Source organism: Gavia stellata, chromosome 18 (genome assembly GCF_030936135.1).
Source record: "Gavia stellata isolate bGavSte3 chromosome 18, bGavSte3.hap2, whole genome shotgun sequence".
NCBI classification, from domain to species: domain Eukaryota; kingdom Metazoa; phylum Chordata; class Aves; order Gaviiformes; family Gaviidae; genus Gavia; species Gavia stellata.
Window position 1 is genome coordinate 10,449,451 of NC_082611.1, and position 25,698 is coordinate 10,475,148.

The 25,698-nt window shown below is 41.6% G+C and overlaps 1 protein-coding gene across 1 annotated transcript in view; it reads right to left on the bottom strand.

The window, feature by feature from the left end:
- Positions 1-25,476, bottom strand: part of XYLT1 (xylosyltransferase 1) — a 198,876-nt gene extending 173,400 nt beyond the window's left edge. The window contains exon 1 of the mRNA XM_059826443.1: positions 25,246-25,476. Coding sequence (XP_059682426.1) covers positions 25,246-25,476 — 231 coding nt within the window. The remainder of the gene's footprint in view (positions 1-25,245) is intronic.
- Between the last annotated feature and the right edge of the window lie 222 nt (positions 25,477-25,698).

Below are 25,698 nucleotides of genomic sequence, written 5' to 3' on the forward strand. Positions count from 1 at the left end.
TTAGAATTTCAAAATCTGCAATTGTATGACACCTCTAAAATTCCCTTTTAAAAAAAGAGACCTACAAACACGTAACCAACATCCAATAATAACCCGTATTGCTGCTTGCTTTGTCATAAACTTCTTCCGGGAATCCTCTGCATAACATTTACAATCCCTTTGCACAAGACTTTCAGCCATGTATGAATTAGATTTGCAGTGAAAAACTGTATGAGAAAATCATCCTTTTCTCAACAGGCAGGTGAAACGGCAATGTTCCAGCACAGAACGGCTCCCCTACACCCAATAAAACTCCTGCTTTGTCATTTACTCACATTAAAGTGTTCATCTTTTTGTTACCTAAGTAGCAGCATGGAAAGCTCCTGTTACAGCAACCCATATAGTGTGAAATAGAGATTTTAAGCAGGTAAGCAATGTTGGAAGTATTTCCAACCAACACAGTAAGGAGCAAGAGTAGTACATCCTAATTTGGGGCTCTGGACCATCACCTTATATACAAGCCAGCTGCAACTGAGAAATCAGTACCAACACAATGATAGCCCATAACAACTAATTACTCTAACACAGAAACTGCTTGCAATGTTCAGAGTACACATGCAGGAGACTACAAATAAAACCTGCAGGTGTGGAGGACGCACAGCCTGTTTACCTCGGAGGAGACTAGCAAAACTTCTAAGATGCTCCATAAATACAAAGATACAGATGGAGACAGAGGCTAACCATGGGCTTAACAAAGCCCAGTTTATTTATTTTTTCCATCAGCTATACCTAGAATATTTAGGCAGAAAAAAGCAAATTTTTTTTTTTTTAAAGCTTCTGTTCTCTCCGCTCCCACACAAGCACAGCAGACACTGTTTAACAACCCTTTTTCCCTGCAGCACGTGCTCTGAGAACACCACCCTGCCTCAGCAGCCGTCCCCGCATAGCTGCTGCTGATTGATGTCACGTTAAGCTGCCTCCTGACCCCGATCGAGCATGGTATTAGGCACTCACTGCTGTAACTCACAAGTAGTGGCGTTTGCAGCCCCGTGCCATCCAACAGCAGCTGGCAGTTGGGCTCATTCAGAGCCCATTAGCATGGTCTGTCCAAGGCAAGTCCACGTGGGTGGAATACTGATGGGATCTCCACCACTCTTCTGCACTGCTGGGCTTTGTAATGATAGAATTTTGACAGTGCTGGGGGTTTTTTGAGACACTGCAAATGAGCCAATATTTATTATTGTGATTTTACAAGATGACTGAAGAGTCACATCTCAAGCAGCACCTGCAAAAAACTGGCCGAATGCAGATCAAGCCCCTACGTCAGGAGTCCCCAGAGGAGCAATAGCTGCACACCTCTGTCCACAGAAACCAAACTGACATAATCTTGAAATAAAGCCTACCAGAAGTTTCTCCTTGACAGAGTCTGCACCGGCCTCTTGCTCTCCAGAGAAACAGAATAGGCATTTTTGTTTGGAAACACTCTGTTCCTTTGCCTCCTGAAGATTTTGAAATCACGCATATGCTTAGTTATTCCATGCAGGCATGTGAACCTTTGCACTTGGGTGTTGAGGGAAAGATTTATCCTTGAAGTAAAAATCAATCACATTAACAGAGCGACTTTCCAAACTCCTGCAGGTTCACTGCAAAGACAGCATTAATTCTTTTTTTAACTTTGAATGAGTTAGATAAAGCATCTGCTCGGGGCTTTGTTTGTAGGAATTAAACGTTTACATGAGATCCCTGGGAATTTTATGTAACAGCATTTAACAGAAAAATAATGTTCCCAACCAATTTTTCTTTGAATTAGTATTTAAAACCACAGCATTTCTCAGGGGTTGGTATTGTAGCAAGAGCTTCCAAGCTTGTTCTCTTCCAAACTAGGAAAATTTGGCAAATCGATCAAAACTTATGAGATATTTTAAAAAAAAAAAAAAAAAGATAAGTGGCAATAGGAAGAGTTTTGACAAGCTGACGAATAATCAGAAAGCTAAAGGAAGAAGAACATCTTAGCAGAAAGTGTTACAAAGAAGTAATTTATTTTTCTCACAGAGTAATAGGCCTCTACGAGATACAATTCAATTTTTAAAACGTTTACCACCCCTGCAGTTAAAGGATTGGTTTAACTATCACAGTCAGGCAACAAAACGCTGCACAGTTCTAACATGACTCTGCATTTCTGACAGCAGCAAACAGCAACATGTCAATGTCTGTAAATCAATCTGCTGGGAGACAAGAAGTGCTATATGAATCAAAATTCCTAGTAAATGGTATATTGTAGAATATTTCTATAAAGATGGATACAAAGAGAATGACATAGAGCTCTGAAGAGAATCTGATAAGAGAATGCAAAGGTAAAACACACAAAGCACAACTTCAGGAGACAACAATGAAGTTTTAAGAGTCTTGCAGTCAAGTTACAAAAAACCCCAAAAGTTTGAATAAAAAGAAAGCTGTTTGTCTCTGATGATAGCTTCATAAAAGTCCTAGGACCAATTACATATGCTAAAATAGCAAAATAGTGGTTTGGAAGAGGCATTTTGCTGGACACTTTAGATGCAGGGAGGAAGAGGGGAAAAAAATGGAAAATTGAAATTTGCAGAAAGCTACAGCTAAGCGTTTCTTTTGTAACACACTTCAGTTTCCTAAAGTTGAACAGATATTTATGCACAAACCTGCCTTCAAATCAGAAACACATACACTCTCCTCCCTTGGTTTGTTTACTTTGCCTTTTTTACAATGCGGACCGATGATTACACACAAAAGCTCCTGAATGCCCTCGCTGTGAGTGGGGTCTCCCTGTGCTGAACATATAGTAAAATAACATTCCTGCTTCAAAGAAAACTTACAAGATCCATAGAGACAAAAGACTAAATGCAGAAAGAAACAGAGGCACAGAGGCCAGCGAAGGCCACAAAAAAAGGTCAGCAAGAGTAAAACTTATGAGTCCTGTCCCCTTGTATCCAGTATTACCCCTGCAGAGTCAAGACGTCTCCCAGCGTCATCTGATCCTTCCTCCCACTCCCAGTAATAAAGTGTAACGTCCTCTGAACTCAGGAGGAGACACAGGACAATGAGAGAAGCTACTCTTGCACTGTGCAGAAGAAAAGTCATCAGTATATAGACTTCCTCACAACGCTTAAATGTAAAGTTCACTTCTCTGCAGGAATCAAGCACAAAGATCACTCTATATGTAATTTAAAGGTAATTAAGATAAAGTGACTGCAGATGTATTGGACAACTTCACTAGAGGGCCTGAATTGCAACTTGTAACATCAATTTGAAATTATTGCTAGAACTCAGAAATTCAAGGTTTAGTAAATTATCAATGCTTTAGTAATCAAAAAATAATTCAGGCTATTGTATTAATACATTGTATTAATTTATACATCTTTGGCTGTTTTATCATGAATAGTGGTTGATTCAGTATACATTCTTACCCCAAGATACAACATTTTAAATATAGTTTAAAACTCTATAGAAAACACTAGCAACTATAAGCTGGCAGCAAGAACTATTAAAATAGTGAATAAATAATGTATACGGTGGTAGTTTCTGAAAAAATGTCAGATGACAAAGATAAACTAACAAGGTCAGCACCTCACTTGCTATGTCATCTTGTATTTCTCCGAGTTTACTACAGGACTTAATTTGGAGCATAAAATAATGTGCTTGTCTAACTGCAAGCACATTTACTTTCTAAGAGAAGGCTCTGAGGCCCTTGTATGTTATGTTTTGCTATCATATCTGCCCTTTCAATTTTTTCAAGCTAGAAAGATGTCAACTGGCACCTTGAAATACAGGCACATAAAAAATAAACAAATAAGAGTTACTTTGTGCATCAGTTCCTGTGTGGTTTTAACTGGCATCACATCCCTACGTCTGAGGTGATACTTCTGATTAGTCATTACCTCAGCTGAGGTTATCAAGTTCTGCCATATACCACGTATCCTCAACTGTAACATGTTCCAAGCACTCTTTACAAAGAGGATACTCAAGCTCTTCTTCATGATGACACGCCCTGTCTGGTATCGAGAAGCAACTCTCATGTACAAAGAAAACGCTTCTTGAGATCCCTTAGAAGTGGAGGAAGAAAGCAAGCCAAGAAAGGAGGATCAGTTATTTCTTTGACATGGAGTTTTTTAATAGAGCTTTTAAAAAAGTTATTATCTTGGCAATGCACAGAATTGCTGGTCTGTATTAAAAGAATCACTCTTTAGGAATAAAGGAACAACTCCACTTAGACACCTTTGAAGCAAAGGTTAGAAGTAGACCCAACAAGGAGGAATGAGACTATTTTTCTGTTCGGCCGTCTGGGGTTTTGCTGTGCAAGAACACAAAGCATAAACCAAGTCAAACCTGTTTTCCTCTCCTCCTGAGCTTCTACAATCCTAGATTTTAACCTGGATTTTAAGTAGAGACCTAGCAATCCTTCACATCCAACAACTGGATCAGGAGGGCAGCATGCTGGCAACCTGCTGGTTCTGGGTGTGGGCTGGGGAATATGGCAGGGGACAGGGACTCAAGGTCCAAGACGCAGAGAGAGGGGGAAAGGAGCAAGAGCCTCCCTTTGTCACTACAGATAAATAAAAGTCAGACTATCCACAGATTTTTCAGGAGCATATATGAATAAAACTACCAGACTCGCTACAATAGACAGACTACATCCCTTCTGCCCTGGACTTCCCCCCAACCTCCCTGCTTGCTCCCAGTAACCCTCCCTCTCCCTTACTTCTGCTGCCTACTTCAGCTCCCAGGAGCAGGAAGCCACTGCTTTGGGCTAATGGAGTTGCTGGATGTGCAGCTGCCCAGGTGGGGAGCAAGCCACAAAGCAGCAGTGGGGTATCTATTTTTAGTGGTAAGAGGTTTAAAGGTACACTGTTTCTCTGGAGTGGCCTCATGCATATGAGGATAGAGTAGTTGTTACAAGGACCAAGGTGCGTGCAGTCCCTCTCTCAGTATCGCTACCAAAACTTATTCCAGGTTTTTGGACCTCAGAGAAAACCCTCAATATATGTTTTGCAACAATAAACATGGATTATTTACTTTTAATATTTATTTATAATCTTTCAGGCAACGCCTAATCATGGCAGGATGCTGCTCCTCACTTCCTGACAACTTACTTTCTCTAGCAGAGTCCTGTCAACAGCTCCAGAAAGGAATTGCTCATTACTACATTGCAGACTCATAATTCTTCACCTCTTTATCATCTATTTTGCTGATAACTTCTAATAGATTAGCAAGACTTCATTTTCCTTTGCAGAAACTGAACTGTTTATGCTCCAAAATCCTGATGACACATACATAAACAGTAGGGGGAAAAATACAGAAATTGGTAAGAGATGGGTAGCATCCCACTGACAACCTCAATAACCAAGGAGACTGCAAATCAGTAACAAGATACCACACTTCTATGCTGTTAAAAAGGTCACCAGATGATCAACATTTGTTTTAGATAAAGACAGACTACTTTCCTTTCCAAATATTTCTTTCATTGTGCTTTCTGTTCCAGCTGTATAAAATATGTGCCAAGGATGTACTTTATCATGTTGCAAACACAAAACAAAATTTAGTTAGCAGTTTTTGTTACAAGCATCAAGAAAAAAAGTTAGAAGAAGAAAAAAAAAAAAGTAGCAGGCAGACACCACTTCTCATCTAAAAGAGTAGGAAAAATTAAGTATGTTCCTTTAAAAAAAACCTGAAGGCTTTGCACAGCTTTAACGTGAAATCAAATATGGATTTTGGATGTGCTGCAAAAGACTAATAGCAACAATTTTGTTAAGAATCAAAAAGCTAGTTTGTCACAGCAGCAGAACTCTGCACACAACCTGTGCTCTCCAAATACCTGAGCTGCATATGAATACAAATTTCACCTTGTTATCTGTTGAATCTCTTTTTCCTCAAGATTCACTCTCCACAGATGTAGCATCCTTGTCTTCCTCTGTGCAACAAAACACAATATTCACTGGGAGTCTAAAGCGGCTTCATGCAGCATGAAAGTCCTGCATCAATCTTTTTATACAGTAACCGGGATGGGCTGACATCCTACTGCCTGTCAGGGACAGCATTAACCCTTTGATCTCTGACTTGCACACTGCAAGAAATCTCCTCCCCCAGCCTTTTGAACGGACCATGGGCAATGTGCGCATATAAACACATATATATGTATGTATATATGTACATATGCACATTCGAGTAAGGCTGGCTGGTTTGTCGATAAATGGGGCATAGGGAAAAACATTTATTCTAGATGTATTTGCTTATGCCATATTCGGGACAAGTGCATTTCATAAGCAGGGAGAAAAATCCATAAATGCTTTGCATTGGCAAAAGAACCCTAAACATTAGCTTAGTATGCCCATGCGTCTGCCATTGTATAAATGTCACGTTATGACACACTGCTTTAGATAAGGGCAGAATTTGTAATGCCTCTTTGGCAATGTGAATCAAAACTGAACTTGATTTTGAGTAAGAAATATTAAAGGAAACATCACCCTGAGCTTAGAAAACAAATGTCAAATTTGTGAAATGATCCAGGTGACTCTGACTGCAGTCAGTCACTACCAATCACTACTAAATATTTCAGGTCTTACAGCTGTGCCAGGAGTTCATCACTCAAAGGACAAAAGCTGGATCAAACAAACCTTAAGGTGAAATCTTAACTCCTCCAAACTAATTGGGAATTTTTCCACCAGCTTCAGAGGAGTTGAGAATTCACACTGGTCACTACATATTAAAGGATAGTGGAAATTCTCATTTTAATTTAACTCTTAAGTGATCTTGAAAAGGTAGAAATTAGAAATATCAAGTAGCACAGTGTCCTTCAGCCTATATAACAGAAATATCAGCACCAGGTAAAGCTCCCGCATAGTGATGCGGATGAATCACACACAGCTGTATCCAAGGTCAGTATTTCACCTAAAGCCTGGACTCCACTACCTCTGTCTCCCCTTTGACCTTCCAACAGACCACATGCACAGACACGTCCTGCTAAGGTCAGCATGGCAGAGGCCACAGAACATTACCCTGTGATAACTGTACTAACTTCTATTTACCCTAGAGCCTCTAGTCTTCATTTAAGAGACTTCAACATAGAAAATTCACTATCTTCCTAAGAAATTTCTTCCACATTCAACTGCTTTTACTGTTAACAATGTATGTGTGATTTCAAATACCATTTGGAACTTTCCCATTATACCGTACTATATTATGCCACCCTTGTAATGGCACAAGCTGCAGTGCTCTTTAAGAATATGCACACCCACCCAAAGCTGAAATTTATTTTACAACACTATTTACAAAATATAAGAAATGTACTCTACCCTGTTTCCATTGGCTCTTTTAGCATTCATATGAGAAACTACCAACCTTTTCCTATTACTAGTATTGAAAAGCAACGCAGAAAGATGCTTCTCATAAAGCAGCTGGTATCATAAAGAACATATACATGTGGAAGAAGCAATTTCCAGGGAAATGGGAAAAAAAAGTGTGTGTTTTATCCTACTTCTTCAGAGAGTTCACTTTGGACTTTTCACAGCCTCAGTAGCATGCTCATCCCTTCTCAGCTGGCCTTTGGATCGAGTAACAGAGTATGAACTCAGCAGCTATTTCCTAAAGCACATAATTTAGGACCCCATGACTTCAGTGATACCTACTTCAGTACATTTTTCTCCAGCCACCATTATTATCAAACCTAATTTTTCTAACTGACTGAAAAAGACGTGCCCCCATTATTCACATTTCCACTTCTGCTTACAGTGACTTCAGAGCAGACTTTCCAATGTACTTTCTACTTTAGGATAAAAATTCACTTTGGAGTGGAAAGCCATGACAAATTCCTTGGCACTATTTGCTCTGCTTTTACTCCATAACTTGGTTTGATGAGGACCTTTGAATAAGTTTGGCACAGGATTTGCACTAACTTTCTGCACAGAAACAAGTGTCAGCCATGGCGCAAAAATGCCATCAATGCAAAATGGGATGCAAATGAGGAGTCAGACATTACAAATGAGCCAAAGCAAGCAAAGGCTGCACTACAGATGCAGCTAGCAAAATAACCCCATGTTAATGCAACATAAGCCATTAAGTGTCTCCCAGTACTAGTTTGTATTGGTTCCTATTACCTCTGACCCGTCCAGCTGTCATCCAAGGAGGAAAATACAGTAACACATTAGATGGACATAGAAAAATGACTTTTTTTTAACTTAGATTCAGAGTAAGAGACACAGTTTCTCTCATGGATAACATAACTTATTGTAAATACTAGTTTAAAACTACTCTTGAAGAACGTGCTTTAAAATGGCAACCTGTTTGAAGACAAACACTTCTTTTAATTGTTCTTTGCTTTATTTATGTAAAGAATAAATGATAAAAAATATTGATATTTTGGAACAAGTCATATACTCAGGACTTGGGTCAATAGCCCAGACTAACTAATCCTCACCTGCTTCCTATGTGGTGGCTTTCAACCATGGTAAAAGCACCTATCAGCTGAAGTTCACCAGCTTTGGGAGTGGATCAAGCAAACCCACAAAACAACACCCTACATGTGGAATCAAAGTGCCCACGTGGGGACTTAGTAAACTACCAAGGTTTAAACTCACACCTTTGCTTATTTTGCCATCACTTTGCCATGTTGATAAGTCCTTATTTATATTATTCAATATCTAAAAGGACTGTGGGTTCGTATCAAACATGAAGCATTTGCCAAGGTTTCTGGCTGAACAAATAAAAGCTATGTGCCAGAAACATGCTTCCAGAGGCAATATGCTAAGTACCAGCTACAAAGACACTCTACAGAGTATGCAAGAAGCGCACAACATGAATTTCTACAACCATTTGCTTTTGCTATTGATCAAAGTTGGTCTATCTCTGCAAAAAGGGAACAAAACTGTGTTACTCAAATGCTTAGAAACAAGAAGTATTCTTTGTTCAGAAAGGAGAGGGAGGAACAGAAGTAGAGATGCACAGCAGTAAGAATAAAAAATGAAAGCGAGAGCAGGAAAAATCTGATATTTAGAAAGAAAAAAGGTGCCAGCAGAGAGGGACCACAGACACGGACATGAAACCAAGTTTCCATGGTGCACTGAGGGAGAATCCAAACAGAAAGTTTACCTCTGTGCCAGTGATGAGTTGCCCTGCAGGTGAATCAGATATGTTGTGGGGGACGAGGGGTGGCTGAAGTTAAAGCCTCTAGCATTTCTGATACAACTCCGGCAAAGTGCTGAGCAGCCTCGTACAATCGGTCACATATGTGGGCCCTGGGGAGTAGCCATGCCACAGTGCAGCAATTGAACACGCAGCTGAATGTTTCCATGTGTCACTGCCTTGGGCTAACAGAAACAGCAGCAACAGCAAGCTCAGCCTGATGTGGGAATAAAGGAGTAAGTTTTCAATGAAAAGTGAGTTGGGGATAACAGCAACAACAGCATTACCAGGAAGAGTCAGGAGTTAATAGAGTAGTAACAGAAATCAGCAGCTCTGAGGTAGCAGCATCATCCCACACAGGTTGTTTCTAACAATTCATGAACTAGGTGACTAAAGTTATCTTCCTTCCAATAGCAAATGATACCTCTAAAATCCCTGAAATAATTATTAAAAAAGTCCTTGCACACACATGCCAAGACAGTAGTCTTTCTTTTTTATAATTATTTTTTTTAAACACAACAGTAGATCCTGTAGTGACAAGCAGAGTGTAAGTGGTCAGATTTCTCAAGCTTGCCTTAAAGCCTTAACATACTCCTGCTCTACTATACAAACCATGACCTCATCTTTAGGCGAGCTGTGACAGCTGTCTAAGATCAGGGCATCTTGGAAGGACCCTCTGCTCCCAGGGCATATCCACTGCTGTGGCTCAGGTTCACTGAAGAACTGGGCATTGTTTCTGGCTTCCCCTTCCCACCTACATTGTCAAACTCTATTCTATAACCTAAAGATCTTAATCTCCCAAAAAATTACCAAAACAAGGAAAATAATTGGAAAAGGAGTTGGCGGGGACGCAGCCTGATCAACATAGCAGCAAAGGGTTGCTTTGTAACTAAATACAGACTGCAACCAATTCATCATTATTCCTCTTTCGTTGTGTAAAGAAATTTTCTTACAAAATCATTAAAATTGGCATGACCAGAGTTTAGTCAGAATTAAAACACCTGTAAGGGGTTTCCGTACAGCGCTGATTTTGTTTCTGTTTTCACTTGAGTATGAGCCAAATAGCTGCTCCCCAGAACTGCAGGCAAATGCCTGTTCACACGGTTCAGCCCATTCCCCGAGGAACAGGCCACAACCTCAGCAGCACATCGCAATGTTCCTTGCAGCATTTCCATGAGGTAAGAAAACAGCTTTTTGGCTAATTTAAACACATCTGGATAATTCATGAAGTGGTTAATAAACTGCTAACATAAAAAGTATTACTCAGCAAGCCTGTTCAACTTTGCAGGAAGTTTTCTTTAGTAAGACTGAATTGTTTGGTCAACAGATTTCTGCACACAGAAGTTTAAGTTGCAGCTGAGTAATGCCTTTAGTGGTGTAGTCTTATGAACTGTATCACCAGTGAGGAAACATCTGTGTTCATTTTGTTTATTCAGCTAGCTTTAGATCATTAGGGATAATAGAAAAGCTTCTTCTCAAGAACTTAGTGCTCACAACTCAGCAGCTGGAATGGCCAAAGGTTTTTGAGTTTGGGTTTTTTTCCCCCTTTATACACACACAGAAGAACTACTTAAGGAGATCGGTAATCCTACAAGAAATATTAGGCTTGCAATACATTAGGTATGTTCAGAAGATACTCATATCTATGTTGGCATGTGCAAACCAAAGGACTCCATAAATATCAGTGTTCAATCCTTAAAAATAAAATGTGAAAGAGTGAAGCAGCACAAGCTTCCACTAATGGCAAGTGAATGCCAGGCTGTGGGAAACGTTGTCTTCCATTGACTCCCTCCAGGCCTAGCACAGGTTTTAGGCCACAGATATGTGCAGCTCACAGAAAAATTATCCTGATTACAGACACAGCAGAAAGATGATAAAATGGGTTCCCTGCCACCAACTGCTCTGAAACAGAAAAAGCTGCTGTGGGGTGAGCCAGGCACAACCCCAGCCCGTAGCACTAGTAACAAAATCTAACTGGCAAGTGCTTACCATCACTGTCTGGACCTGGACCATCCATCCCACCAAACCAGAGTCTATCAGACAGCTGAACCAGGAGGGTCTCTTCTCTTGTGGTAGGAAAGATGCTAGCACAACCCACTTGGGTAGGTTAAGGGCTAGCAACTGTTTTGTCATGTCATTTTTATTTTTGGCTCAAACAAATTCAAGACTCTGAAACTGAAACAAAGACAAGAACTTGTCTACTTCTGGGAGATCTGCATGGGGTTACGTTGGGCACATGCCTAACACAGAAGCTGTATAAAACAGGCGCTCTTTGCACTGGTATTGGAATAAGAATTTAATTTGCCACAGCACAGTACATCTACGCAGTCTCGTTAGTCACGGTAATCCCCAACAGATACTGTGGCAAAAAAACATCTTAAGCTTTTCTTCAAATACACCTTCTCTTCTGTATTCCCCAGTGAGTCACTTGTCAGGTTATGAATGCCCTTTAAACCTTCAAATTCCTTTGGTTGACTGGTCTATCCAGGATAGTCATCTTCCCAATTAAAAAAAAAAAAAAAAAAAAAAAAAAATCAGACAAGGACGTTTGTCAAAGGTCGCCTGTCAGTGCAGCTTCAATACGCGTGTTTCTAGTCTGCCAGAAAGTGGTACACACAAACCAGGTCCACTATCCAGTTACTTAGTCCTTCTGTTTGACTAACGGGAAGCAGAGACAGCTAGCCTTGTATTTTCCTCCTCCACGAGAAGGCCACACAAGCAGCATCCTGTAAAGCTGGGAGTTGAATCTACATCCAGGTGCTGCCACACAGCATTAGACACAGCAACTTTCTACAAGACCCTGAGGTTTTGTTTTATTTTTCATAGAAGTTAGACTCATAGAATCATTTAGGTTGGAAAAGACCCTTACGATCATTAAGTCCAACCGTTAAAAACACCGTTAAACAACCATTAAAGCGGACATACTGTACAAGCTGATCAGAATACAACACAGTCCTTCAACATAAATGTTTGCAGTTTAGCCTAATGCTGGCTGATCCCCAGGCAGACCACTACATTCAAGTAATTTGGATATCTCCTTAAGTAGAGATCACTATATTTAAATTAAATTCTAACACAGGTAATCCACTTGAATACAAACCAGGCATTTTAAACCCATTCAGAAACCCCACCCATTTCTTTCAAAGCTGGCCCAAAGTAGTCCACCAGTAAACACCTATTGATGCGTATGACCTCTTAAAAGTTGACTGAGAATATCAGAGGTAATACCTTCCATCAACATAATACTTCCATGCATCAAGCATAATGCAAAACTCAGAGTGCAGTCCTCCTGCATGAGCACCTTTAGTAATTCAGCATGGGATGAAATCATTAACACTGCACAACTTAGAAAGAGACCCAACGAAGCCAGCAGAATACTAAGAACCTTTAAAGAAAAAAAATCCTGAATTCTAAGTTTCAGTACTCCTAAAAACACTAAAAATAGACAGTGGTTGTTAAATAATTCCACCACTACCAACAGAAACATGCAGGAACTCAAGTTGTACCTGTCCAGCCCCATCAATCTCTCCTGTCATGGGTAATGTCCATTCAGAACACAGAACAGGAATGAAAAGTTAAAATCAAAATAATATAAAACATTCTTTTAAGTTACTGCTTAGCAGAAGTAATCATATCAGATTTATATAACTTTCAGGTTTTACAGAACCAGTATTTAGAAAACCCACTTAAAGAAGTGTTGCTATCAAATACTTCCTTTTTTTTTTTAATATCATGGAACACTTTAGGACAACAGAACAACTTTTATTTTAAAGACCCTTCTCCATTTAATAACTTAAATGAATATACAAAAGCTACATAAAAAACCCTAACACAACCATATTCATGACTATTCTTGCTTCATTTTACATCCAAGTCTGCACTCCAGCTCCTAGTGATGACATTTGGCGGCTCTGAAGAACTACAGGTTATTGTCAGTGTACTGTATTACTCGAGCTCTTGCACACCTATGCCTGCCTTTGTCCTATAGCAAACATGTGAGTACAGTGAAAAAGGTGAAATTTAGTTGGCAAAAGTGTCTGAAAATTAGTCCTGTACACTAACCTCTCACACATCATGCTTACACAGGATAATGATCAAAGTCTAAACTAACACTAAATGTGAAGATTTTCAAAATCTGGCTACTGAAAGAGCACAAACTTGGTGAAGTGTTGACTTGCCAAGTCCTAGGCTCATTTAAACTGGACACTGCAAAGCAAAATATTTCAAAGCAACAGTCAATCTGGAAAATCCTGGCCAAATTACCCAAATGGGCAACTCTTGCTTATATTAATTGGCACTGAGACTCACAAATATTTGACCACCATGGACTACAGGTATGCATGCATGCCTCTTTTCACATAAGAATTACAAAATCCAGCCCTGAATACATTTTACCCTAGTAAACAGGGAGGGGGGAAACCCAAAAACCACCAAACCACCAACCCTCTACACTAAAGAGATGATTCAAACTCCCATAGCATCTCTACGTAGCTATGAAACTACCATCCCAACCACAGCAACAGATATAAACATTTGAGGATACATTTTGCTGTCTGCAGGCAGCGTGAAACAGGCAAATGCTGCAGAAGTGTTTATTTTAAGCAAACAGGAAACAGTCTTTCAAACTGGACAACTACAAGTTAAGAAGAAAACAGCTTACCAATGACAGCAAGCAACGAAAACAAAACCACACCAATTTATTCAAAGGAGAAACAGCGTTCCATAATGGAGTTACTATTTACCAAGTGTCTAATAGAGACCTGAAGTACTTTCCTCTCCAATTACAGTAATCCACGTCCTAAGCAGCTGTGCTACCAACACAGTCCCAGCTGAACTACTGAAGTCAGCGCATAGTACATGACTGTTGAACACTCATTACAAAATGCTCCATCACTTGTTGAGATGTTCATATTGTCCAAATATGGAGTCCTTGAAGAACCATTTGACCTGCGAGACCCTTATTTTCCTCTGCAATTACATCCATTCACGAACCCTTGATATGAGAATTACTGCAAATTTATATCAGTGCATCTAGAAAGCAAAAATCCCCTGAAGGACTTAAAGTACAGAATGAAATATCCTATTGATAACATTCTGATAGCATGAGATCATTGTTCAGTTTGACAGACTGGTGATGGTACTAAACTGGACAAAACCCAAACCACCTTAAATAACTGTGTCAAACTTGTCTGAACTCTAGCAAAGCACTTTTTACTTACATATTTGGCTGTATAAAGGCAAACAAACCCTATAACCTAACTTTCACATAAAACACCTTTGGGTGAAATTTTATTATGTGGAATATGTGCGTAAACCTGTGGATCCCACAGCAACTGCAGAACCAAAGTCCCGGGCTATATGAACGTACCCAAAACACAAAATAAACCTTGCTCTTTCTCTGCGTCAACTACCTCTCAAGATGAGCACTTATTATAAGATTCACTTCTGGAAAATTCCTGTGCTCTGGAAGCATGATAAATGCATTCACATTTATCCAATTTTTAAACTGGTTGTGCTCCCAGAGGTCCCACAGAGCTTTACAGCTGACCTCTAACTTTCTGTTCTTCCCCACACAGAAACTTGTTCTGCAATTTAAAACCTGAACTCTCCTTCTGCCCATTTCATGCAGCATTTCACTGAAGCCCTAAGCAAGGGGAGCAAGCATCCCAAAACTCGCACTCCAGATGCCCACTGCAGCTTCACACAAGGAGGGCAGGCAATGGCCAGTGCTGTTTGCTTTTCTTAGATATCCAGGGGTGAGAAAAATCAACTTCAGAAGAAACCAAACAGAACTATATCATATTTTATAACTGAGGCTTGTGGGTGAGGAGGAGAAATCACTGTTTACACTATCTGGAAAATGAGCAGGTTTGAGACCATCTTTATCTAATAAATAGTCATTTATCACTTGCAGTCACTTAGCACAGGAGGTCATGCACTGGCAGCCTGGTTAGTGTAAATGTTTGATACTGAATTAGATTAGAAAGGCTCAGGGAAGTGTCATCGTAGCTAGAGTGCTACCTGCTAATGGAAACTTTCCTTTGGTTTCAATATTATCAGGGCCTGACCTGGGCTTTTGGGAACAAGATGACATAAACTTGCCATGAAGTCGCGGACACAGCAAACGTCACAGTGCTAACTACAGAAAGCCAGACAGCCATGAGCTTATTACACCATTTTATCACTGTACTGCTGTAAAATACTAACATCTATTTTGATCATCTCTGTTATTAGAAATATAAACACAGGGATGATGATCAGCCTATAAGGCAGACTGTGCAGGAATCTCCAGCTCCCTCCTATGGGGAGCCATGCAGCACACGGGCATTGCCATGTACTTGCACATGACATGCCAGAAATACAGACACGAACGTCCTCATCTGTGTGCATAGAGCTAAAAGAGCAGGATTCAGACAGTTTTACGAGAACATTTCATAATCCTCCTCCCGCCGCCCCCTACTCAGTTAGCAGCTCAGTCAGAGCCAGCTACAGTTACAATTATTGCCATAATTATTATTTTAATAAGAACCAATGACTTATCAAAATATTGCACTGAAGACTTGCACATCTTTTCTTGTAAGACTGCCAAAAAGCTAGTTCATTGCTGAGGTACTGCTCCATGTACACTGCTAGCAGACAGCACCTCCAAGTTTCTATTTATGCAACTGAGTGACTAAACTCAATTCAAGTGAATGCCAAAACGCAAGCAATTTGAGGCACAGTAGCTGTACAAAGTATTATTATTCTCCTGGTATATACACACTAACAGCTTTGTTTACTACATTTACTCCTCTTCAGCTTGTTTGCTTGGGTTTTACACACTGTAGGCCAAATTGCTGAACTTAGATGCCTTAAGGTAGCCACCTGAATCCATATTTACATACTTAAACATCTGTGTCAGGCATCCACAGACAATTTTAAGTGCATAAGCAAGCCTGTAGGCATCTAAGTCAATATAATTAGGTGCTCAGATTTATCTGCAGCTACCCAAATGTGGACCTTTGCAGGCAACAAGTTGCTATTTTTTGTAAGATATTTTTTTCTACCAGTTAATATTAGCTTGATAACAGATTATTTTTTCTTCACATGCTTGTTCAAGATGACCCCAACCCAGATCTCTGGTAACACTCCATTTCCACACAGAACTCATATTTAAATTTTCATAATTAGCAGATGGCCATTTAACTAGTTACAGCTCCAGGTATACTGCCAGACTGAGGAAAAAGCTCCTCAGTTAAAAAGATAACTAATGACCCTAGCAGCTCTGGGGCTCTTCATCAAGGGTGGCCAGTTGTCATCCCGCTAAGTTCACAGGTAGAACACGTGATGACACAAGGACTCTACTTGCCTCTATGACGTGCGGTTGTATGTTTCTGAAGAACCAAAAATTTACCATGGAAACATCATTTTTCAGGTTTGTCTGTTCATCTCCCAAGTAAGTGTCAATGGTCTGGATATAGTTTCAGGGAACTGCTTCACTTTAGTCAATAAAGTCATGACCTCCATCACTTTCTTTCAAAGAAGATGTTTTAACTGAACCACGTGTCCTCCTGAATCAGAGAGTGCAATTATAAAGAACAAAGCTAACTACAAACAGGCTGAGTTTTAAGAACAAAACCAAAGACCTCTCAAATTCAGACAGCATGAAATCCAAAGCTCACCATTAAGAAAAGTCAGCAAATAGCATCAACTCTAAGAAAAATACTCGGACTCCAACAACTGAACCAAAAAGTACATCTGAAGGGCGAGCAAAGGCTGCAGTATGAAGTAAAAATGAGTGCTCATGAGTCATTCAACCAAATCCAAGTGAAACTAAAGTTTGCAGTGTCGTTCAGCTTTGTAGAATTGTTTCAAATAAGCATCCCACTTACTCTCTAACAATATAACATAACAGCAATAGAGCAGTAGCTTGAGAACAAAATATATGTGGGAAGACTTCAAGATCTGACCTCAGAGTCAACCACACACTAGTGTGAAATGTTTTTTAGCTAACTTTTTTTACTAAATTGATATTCATTTATTGTGAAGTTTAATTTCATTACCACAAAAAAAAAAAAAACAACAGCCAATTATAGACATGCTATAAATAGATGATCCCTTGGAGGGATCCTCTAATCATCTCTAAAAATAAGAAGTCATATGATTTAAGTGTCCTGCACTGACCCTTTTGGTACTTCACATAAAAGGATGAACTCAGCAAGGTTACACCATATATAAGTTTAGGCAATGTTACATGTTGCTCAATTTTTATATCCACATAATTATGAAAGCCTGGTCTCTTCACTTCCAGCTCGTGCTCAAACTCAGTAAAGCATTCAGTCCTGTATCTGATGTAAAGCTTGGGAGTAACTTCATAGGAGGCACAGGTCCACAAGGCATCAAGACCATTTTCTGCTTCCAAGTGAAGCCTGGAAATCTCCTTTACCTGCCTGAAAACAGCTGGGCAGCCAATTTATAACACTAGCCTCTTGCTGATTTCTCTCTTGATCCATCCACCCTAATCAGTCCTTTGACTCATCCTACCCTTAGGCTGTATAGTGCCAATCACAGAGAAATTCTGATCGGTGAGTGAAAATCACTGACCAAGAGTTTGTGGAAGTCCTGTGTTGAACAGGTCCCTGATGATAATACTGCAAAAGTTACACTTGTGACTCTTGTTAAGTACAAGCAGCCATACTTGCTATTCAGCCTGTAAGCTCTTCAAGGCAGGGACCTTTCCTCACATGTGCCTGTAAAGCTTCTAGTGCCCAGATGGTGCCATACAAATGAATAATAATTATATTTCCATGTAGGCCATTATTGTGCATAATGTAAATTACTTTCACTGATCCAAGAGGAAATCATTTTCTCATTTTGAAATGAAAAGAGAGAGTAAAAATAATGATTACTTGTTTGATGCTATTATTATAACAATAATTACATTTGTGGGTCCAGAATCCTCAGCTGGTCTGTACTGACTTTAATGGAGCTATGCCAATGCATGGCAGCTGACAAGCTGGTCCCAGTCTTTGCTGAAGATCTCAAACTATTTCACAAGGACTGATTACTTCAAACCCACACCACTTCCGTGAAAGATGGGAAGTTAAAATTAACTACCCTTTGCAGATTGGAGAAGAGAAATGCCAGACCTGGTGTGTGAAGGAATGGATTCCTACAATGGCACGGCAGGTATCTGAGCATCATTGCCACAGTCCCCCAATCTTGCCGGTGCGGAGGAGCAGGCTTTTGCAGAGATCCAGACCTCAAGCAAATTGGATTGCCTTCTGCAGGCACTCATCTCTCTCCATTCATTAGAAGGCCTTAAACTGCCTGAATTTAGTATCCCAGTGTTTGTGAGATTCAGCCCAGGCTTAAGTGCTCAAAAGGGGACAGCCATCATCACCAGCACCAAATGTAAAAGGGACAAATAAAGTTGGAACCTGCCACGGCTCGGCTCCTCTGGAGGAAAAAACCAAAACACAGTTATCAGACCAAAGAGAACTGAGTCTGAACAACCAATAACTGAAAACCCCAAAACCACATGTCGCTTTTAGATATGTGGCTCCAAACGCTTTGCTACAGATGTCAAGAGGTTACTGATGGGAGAAGGCAACCAGGACTCCAACTTTCCCTGCTGCCGCAGAGCACTCTCCTGTTCAACATGTACTCTGCAGCAAAGCATCAAAGGCCTACCATTACTTTAAAAAATGAAGAGGGACAAAGATTCTCAAGTCTAAAAATCAGACTTGAACACTTGAAAGTGTTACTCCTCACAAATTGTACTAATACAAGCAGTTACAGACACCAGTACTCATGCACTCTGTGAGTATCCATGCAGGGATGCTCCCGTATCTTCCCAAATCAGACACCCCATCAGCCTAAATTAGAAGAAGGAATACAGGACATTGTATCCCATTTAAAGAGTCACTGGAAAAGCTCCAGTGAAGTGGCAGACCTAATTTTAACACTGCGAAAAAAAATCAGGAAGTATTTGATTAAAATCAATCCTTGAGGTTATGTAATTTGACTGTTCCTACAAATTAATTTCATTTCATGCTTTCATTGTGCTCCTGTCCCTTCATCAAGCAGTAATAAGATGCTGTAACACGTATCATGGACTTTCAACGCTGTAGGGAAAAAATATTTTGAAAAGTATTTCTCAATACAGCTGAGATGTGGCAGGTAATGAGCGCCTTTTACACCAAAAAGTACCCATTTTTCAATAGCTGACAAGAAATAAATGGGATTTGTATGTCTCCTGTACAACAGCTGGTCTTCTATTGCTAAAAAATGAAAATGCTTCTATTTCAATGGGAACATCTGCAAAATCCCATCATACATTAAAGAGTAAAACACCAACAGAACAAAAACACACCAGTGGCCTGAAAAAGACTTCCGATGGCATAACCAATTAACACAGATCCATTTCATAATACCTTCCCACATCCCCACAGAAAAGATGCTTAACGAGGTAACTGCTGCAGGAGTCCATCAATCTAATCTGGTTCTAATACCCTTCTTAAATAATGCATACATTAGTTCTTTGTTACTGAAAAGATTTGTTTGTTTTATTAACATGTGCCTTGTTAAGTACTAAGACTTCGTAAAAATCGTTATGCAGCTTCTAGCTGCAGATGTATTGTCTCCCCCCTTCCCCATTACAAAATGATTAGTTGTCTCCATTTTCCTTTTCAATTGTTATTAAAGCTGTACTGCAGCGTGATTAAGCTCCTGTTAACAAGCGAAACTGTACTTAACGGTCAAGTCAGTACTATGGATCCATTCTCTAAGAAATATATCATTTTCGGCCACATAATAGCTCGACGCCATTAATTTTATTCATGACCTAAGGTACCTTAACTAAGCTGTTTCACTGAGGCCAACAGGTATACTAAAATGAGTGACAACTCAGTTTCCAGAGTTTGATTCATACCGGACTGAAGTCTAACACGTAAACTATTAGCTCATATTAAGCTCCTTTGCACCTTTCATGTCTGGAAAATTTTCTGAAAACCTTTTTTAGCTCATTCCTTGTGTTCAGAGCTGAAATTACTGAGGTCACACGTCTACATCAACAAGCTACTTAGAGGGGAAGATGTTTAAATAGGTACCATCTGGCTGTGTCATAATATATGGAACCTATACATTCACCAATTTAAGCAAAAAGGATAAATTAGGGGTGAAATAATTATTTTTTCTTGAAACCTCTTTTGTATTCTGGAGCTTAACAAATTATTTTATGCTTAAGTGCAACTTTGTAGAGTGAACTCCCAGCAACTACAGTGAGTCCTCCAGCAGTAACCCAGGTCCTTGCCCAAGGCAGGAGCTCTCTCCTTTGATTCCCACCTTGCTACCACACCAGTGCAAAGCTATGCTTTAATGCAGGTGCTATACTGAAGCCTGTGCGCCATGCAGAAACTTCCTTGTTAAGTACCTCCCACGTGGATAACGCACTGACGCTTGGCAGAGGGTAGGTCCGGGCTGTGGGTTTGTTTCTGGCAAAACAGCGCCGGGAATCCACCTGCAGAATCTAAACATTACAGGGGCAAATACTCTTCAAAAGAAAACGCTCTTGTTTCCAAACCTGAAAAAAACCACCAAGCTTCTGCTTGATACACAAGGTGAATTCTGCACCATTCTTACTTTGGGAAAGCATTTGGAAAAAGGCGGGGGGAAATACTTCATGGATGGACTTTAGAGAAAGTGGAATAAAGTTTCCTGGGTTTTCTTTCCTGTATGATTCCCCTAGTTTTCTCCAGGATTACGGAGTTGCTGCTACTTTGCATTCAGTTACAACCGATCACAGTTTTTATAATTGTTAGTACTGAGTAGAGTAGCAGCTGGATGCCTTTCCTAGTTTCAGTAACCAACAGGTATTACAGAGTTTAGGCACACATTTGGCTTCTTGCATCTTTAACCTGGTGGAGCTCAGCATGCATCATGTAAGTGAGCCAGGAGGAACAAGCAAGAAGAAATATAACCTGCTTGAGCACATTCAGCTGACCAACCCATGGAGGGAACAGTGGGCCCAGCCTCACTCTCCACATTCCCAGGAGAAGAAGAAATACCACATTTCCCACTGCAGAAATGAAAATAAGGAGGAGAGGCACTAGTGAGCCTCAGCACTGTCCTCCTTAGCTTAGCTTTTGCTTGGAGTTAAACCAGATAATCGTCACTGTCCCCAAACACGTGACACTTTCTTTTCATTTTACAGTTCTGAGCATTTCAAGCTATCGATGGTTTTGTTTGATTCCTGTGACAGCTTCATGCTGAAAGAAACACACCATTTCTTTAAAATGAATACATAAAATTTCAGACTAAAGAAGTGCTTTGATTCCACACTAGCAGGCAAGAGCTGTATTTCACTCAGCTGACACAGTAACAATGCATTAGCATTTTTCCTTTATGGTATAACAGGCAGTAATGAAAATCCAACAGTGCCACAGGGCATGAAGGAGCATTATGTACCCACAGCCATCGCCTTCAACGCCTAATTCCAAGCCAGAGGCCGCAGCTGGGTAACGCGAGCACAACACTGCGATGCACTGCCTCTCAGCGCAATGCTGGGCGTGAGCTAAGACCACGGCAGATGCTCTGCTGTCACATCCCTCTCACCACCAGCAGCCGCCTTCTTCCCTTTGGGCTCCCAACACACAACATCCACCAACAAGCCCCTTCCACCATCACTAGCAAGCTGCATTAAAAAAGCCTGTGACTAAGCAGCATGCTTACGGTATTTTCACAAAAAGCTGTTGCATACTTTTCAAAGATCAACTTCATTACATAAAAATCAACCCATTCTCAGAAGGTAGCTTAATTCTCACTTGCTTTTGATGCTTGAGTTTTGCTGAATGAATAAAGCTTGTGCAAAGCATGCTGAACAGCTGCAAAAATCATACGTGGTTGCAAGCACCCACTGAAGTCACTGCTACCGATACAATTCATACTTCTTTAAAGATATCTATAACCTGGTTTAATTAAATGTGGAACAACTGCAGGAAACTGCTTATGAGTAATGAAAGCTCCCGATGTAGCTGGCCAGAGGATCTAGCACAGTAAATGTTTTCACTTGCAAAATAGCTCAATTCGACATTGTTTCTTCCTGCCAAGTTGGCAATTCATATTCAATTAGGCACAGGTACAGTGGCAACATTTTTTACTACAGTACAATGTTATTTCATTTTCCAAATGAAATTGTTTATTACACTTATATGACAGCATTTAATAAAAATCTAAATACCTTTTAAACACCTGGTTCAAAGGATTGTCTTTCTTTTCCCACAGACACAAATTACCAAATCCTCACGCTACTTATGTCCGGCTCAGTAAAGTAAAACACGTACCACCATTTTAGTCTTGCACATAGGTCAGAGACAAAGAAAAACCCAGATAAATAAATACACTGTAACTTCATACGGCAACTTTCAGAAGCACTATGTTCTGCAAAGTGTCCAAAATCTTTACTTAGTATAAAGGCTCTTGTAAAGGCAGTTGTCAGGGCATCCGTGTGTTAAAGGCTCTCTTCAGAGTAAAAAAAGCCATCAGGTACTACATCACAGACAAACATCTAGCAGCCTTTTGAGACAATATTCCCCAAAGATATATTAAACACACCACTCTGTTAACAGAACAAAGACACATTAAAATTAATATTCTTTTTTGGTTATAATGCAAGACTGAGAAATCTTTGAAAAAATCCTTGCAGGGTCTCTCAGACGCGCTTAACCCAGAGTCATTTGGATATAATGGGACTACTGTATTCACACCAGCCAGCTTCTCCAACTGTTGCAAAACAATTTGACATACACAAACTATGGGAAGCTTGAATTGAGAAGGATAACAACTTCGCTCGGTCATTACATAAGTTGTATTGTAACGTGGAAACAAAGCAACATTAAAAAAAAAATCTTTCACACCAATCCTATATCATGTAATTCCATTAAACAGTTTTTCCTTCATGAATTGAGACAGGCAACATAGGCAGGGTTAGATAAATCAACATTTGCATGTCAATAGTGCCTGGGAACCTCACCTACCTATTTAAGCAAGTTGTCAGGTTGTTACGGCAGAGATCTGCACAAATCCAACTTCCCTATCGCTTTTCCACCAAGCACACTTTTTAATCAGCAGATGGATGCTTAAGTGTGGGGTTTTGTATTCTGACAAAGTAATTTTAAGGATGGTGGCCACTTCCCAGTGTGTAGGTTAAGCAAAGCCACAAGTACCATAAAGTCATCTTGAAGAAGTATTGCCAAATCACCTCTTGACAAAGTAGGCTGTCAAGCATGCTGTCACTTGTCTTGAGCATTGTGGGTTTTTTTAATACAAATGTCAGACATTGTGGGACAGCCCAGTGTGATCCATAATAGTCACTTAGATAACAAGGGGAAAATAGGTATGCTCAGCTTGCGTTTTAAAACATGTTTTCTATTCGGAACTCCAGTGCTCCATCTTTAGGCCTTTGATCAAATCTGTATGCACAAAGGCGTGATTCGTAACTGCCAGCATCAAAATAATCATATTCTATGTCTGTCTGTCGCCAGCACAGAAACAATTAGCTCTCAGCCCCGAACTCAGCATTTGTTCCAACACACCGGGCGCAAACCAGACACTGTGCCAGGACGCTTGTAGGACAACTGCTAACGGTACTCGTTCTGACACTGCCCCAGAGCCCACAGAAGAGGATTATTTCCTAGAAAGCCTGGTGAGCTGGGGAGCGGGACTGGAGCCCCGGGCGCAGCCTGCCCCCTCCCGGCCCCCCACCTGCCCGGGTACCAGCACCCGCCAACCTTCAATAACCCACACTGGAGAGACCAAGAAGGAAAAAGAATCAAAGATGAAAGGATAAAAGACTAGACAGACAGCACAAGAGGCAGAGGACACAGTGCTAGATGAAAAATAGTGGAGCCTGAATAGTTACATTTATGAACACAGCAAGTACCAAGGTAAGATTACGTGTAGAGACAAAAATTGAACTCACTAAGCAAGAATTTTAATTTTCACATCTAGAAAGCACAGCAGCATATGCACACACTGGATGGGTATGTACTACCTTTCAGAAAAGTTGTCCCAAACGTTAGTGACAGAGTACTTGTGTGCTCGGGGCATGGTTCTCTGCAGCCTTTCTGTGGCCGAAACACCCACAGTCATTTATGCGGACAAGTCATCTCTGAGCCCCAGGCTCTTGCTTTCTCTCTCAAGATGTAAACAGAAATACAGAAACAAACGAAAATATGCATGCATACTTTAAGAGGCAACACTTACTTAACGTAAGCCTACTGCTAAAAGAATTAAATGAAAACCAAAGGAAGCTTCTTTTGAGCTGAAGAATACTACAGACCGGTGGTACACACCGACACATATTTCTGAGGTTTGCATTAATTGACCAAGAACACTGTTAAATGGTTTTTCATGTGCCCATTAGAAAATTCAGAAATGCAACTGACAATAGGGACAGTTTTGCAACCCTTGCGGTTCCAGGCCCGAGTCATTTAAATGAAAACTGGGGAGTTTGCAAAGGAAAATTGTAAGAGAGAGGGTGAGAGGGCACAGTTTCAGTACCCGTGAGTTTTTAGTGGTTCGTAAAATGATTGCATTAGATTTCATTGCCTGTCACCTACTGGGCCTGATAGAGCTGTGCAATAAAGAATAGCGCCTGTGCGGTTTTCAGGTGGAAAAAATAAAGTAGCAACAAAATAAACCCTTAGGAACATATCGGGCAGGCGGCTCTCCAGCGAAGTTCGGGGATGCTGAAGCGCCCGCTGCGGAGGCAGGCAGTGCCGAAGGGGCACTGGGGAGGGGAGCGGATCCTACTGATGCTTTTTCTGGCGTTGCAGCCGCGGCCCCCGGGCGCTCCCGCCGCACGCCCCCTCCGCCGCTGGCCGTGCCGCGGGCGCCGGCAGCCGGGACCCCGGCCGCGGCTGGGAGCCCACGCGGTGGGACCGGATCCGCACCGCGGCACCTGCGCGGCGGCGGGAGGCGGCCACGCCGGGTGGGGGGACGCGAGCCCCGGGCCACCGCGCCTCGCTCGCCCCAACTTCCCCGCGCCTGCCGGGCAGCCCCCTCCGCAGAAGTGCGGCGAAACGCCGTGAGGCAGGGGCGCAGCCGCTCCCCCTCCCGCCGCCCCCCGCCCGCGCCTACCATCGCCTTGCCGTGCGGGGCGGCGGGTCCGCGGCGCTGCGGGTGCGCCCGCTGGTCTCCGCCGCGGTCTCGCTTCTCGCGGCCAGCGGCGCCGCCGCGCTGCTCCTCGCCGGCGTCGAGGGAGGTGAAATTCCAGACGAGGAGGGTCTGCAGGAGCAGCACGGTGAGCGCCGCCACCAGCGCCGAGCGGGAGCGCCGCGCCAGCCGCCGGGCGCACGGAGCGGCCACCATCTTCGCTGCTGCCGCGCTCCCGAGAGCCGCCGCATCCGCCGCGGCACGGAGTTTTCAGCCGGGCAGAGCCAGACGTCAGCAGGAGGAGGGCGGAGGTGGGGAAGGAGGGAGGGCGGGCGGAGGAGGTGTGCGCGCCGCGTGGGGATGGGGGAAGCCGGCGGGGAGCCCTGGCGGCGCGGCAGCCCGCGGCCGGGCCAGCCCGGGGCGAGGGGTGGGGTTGGC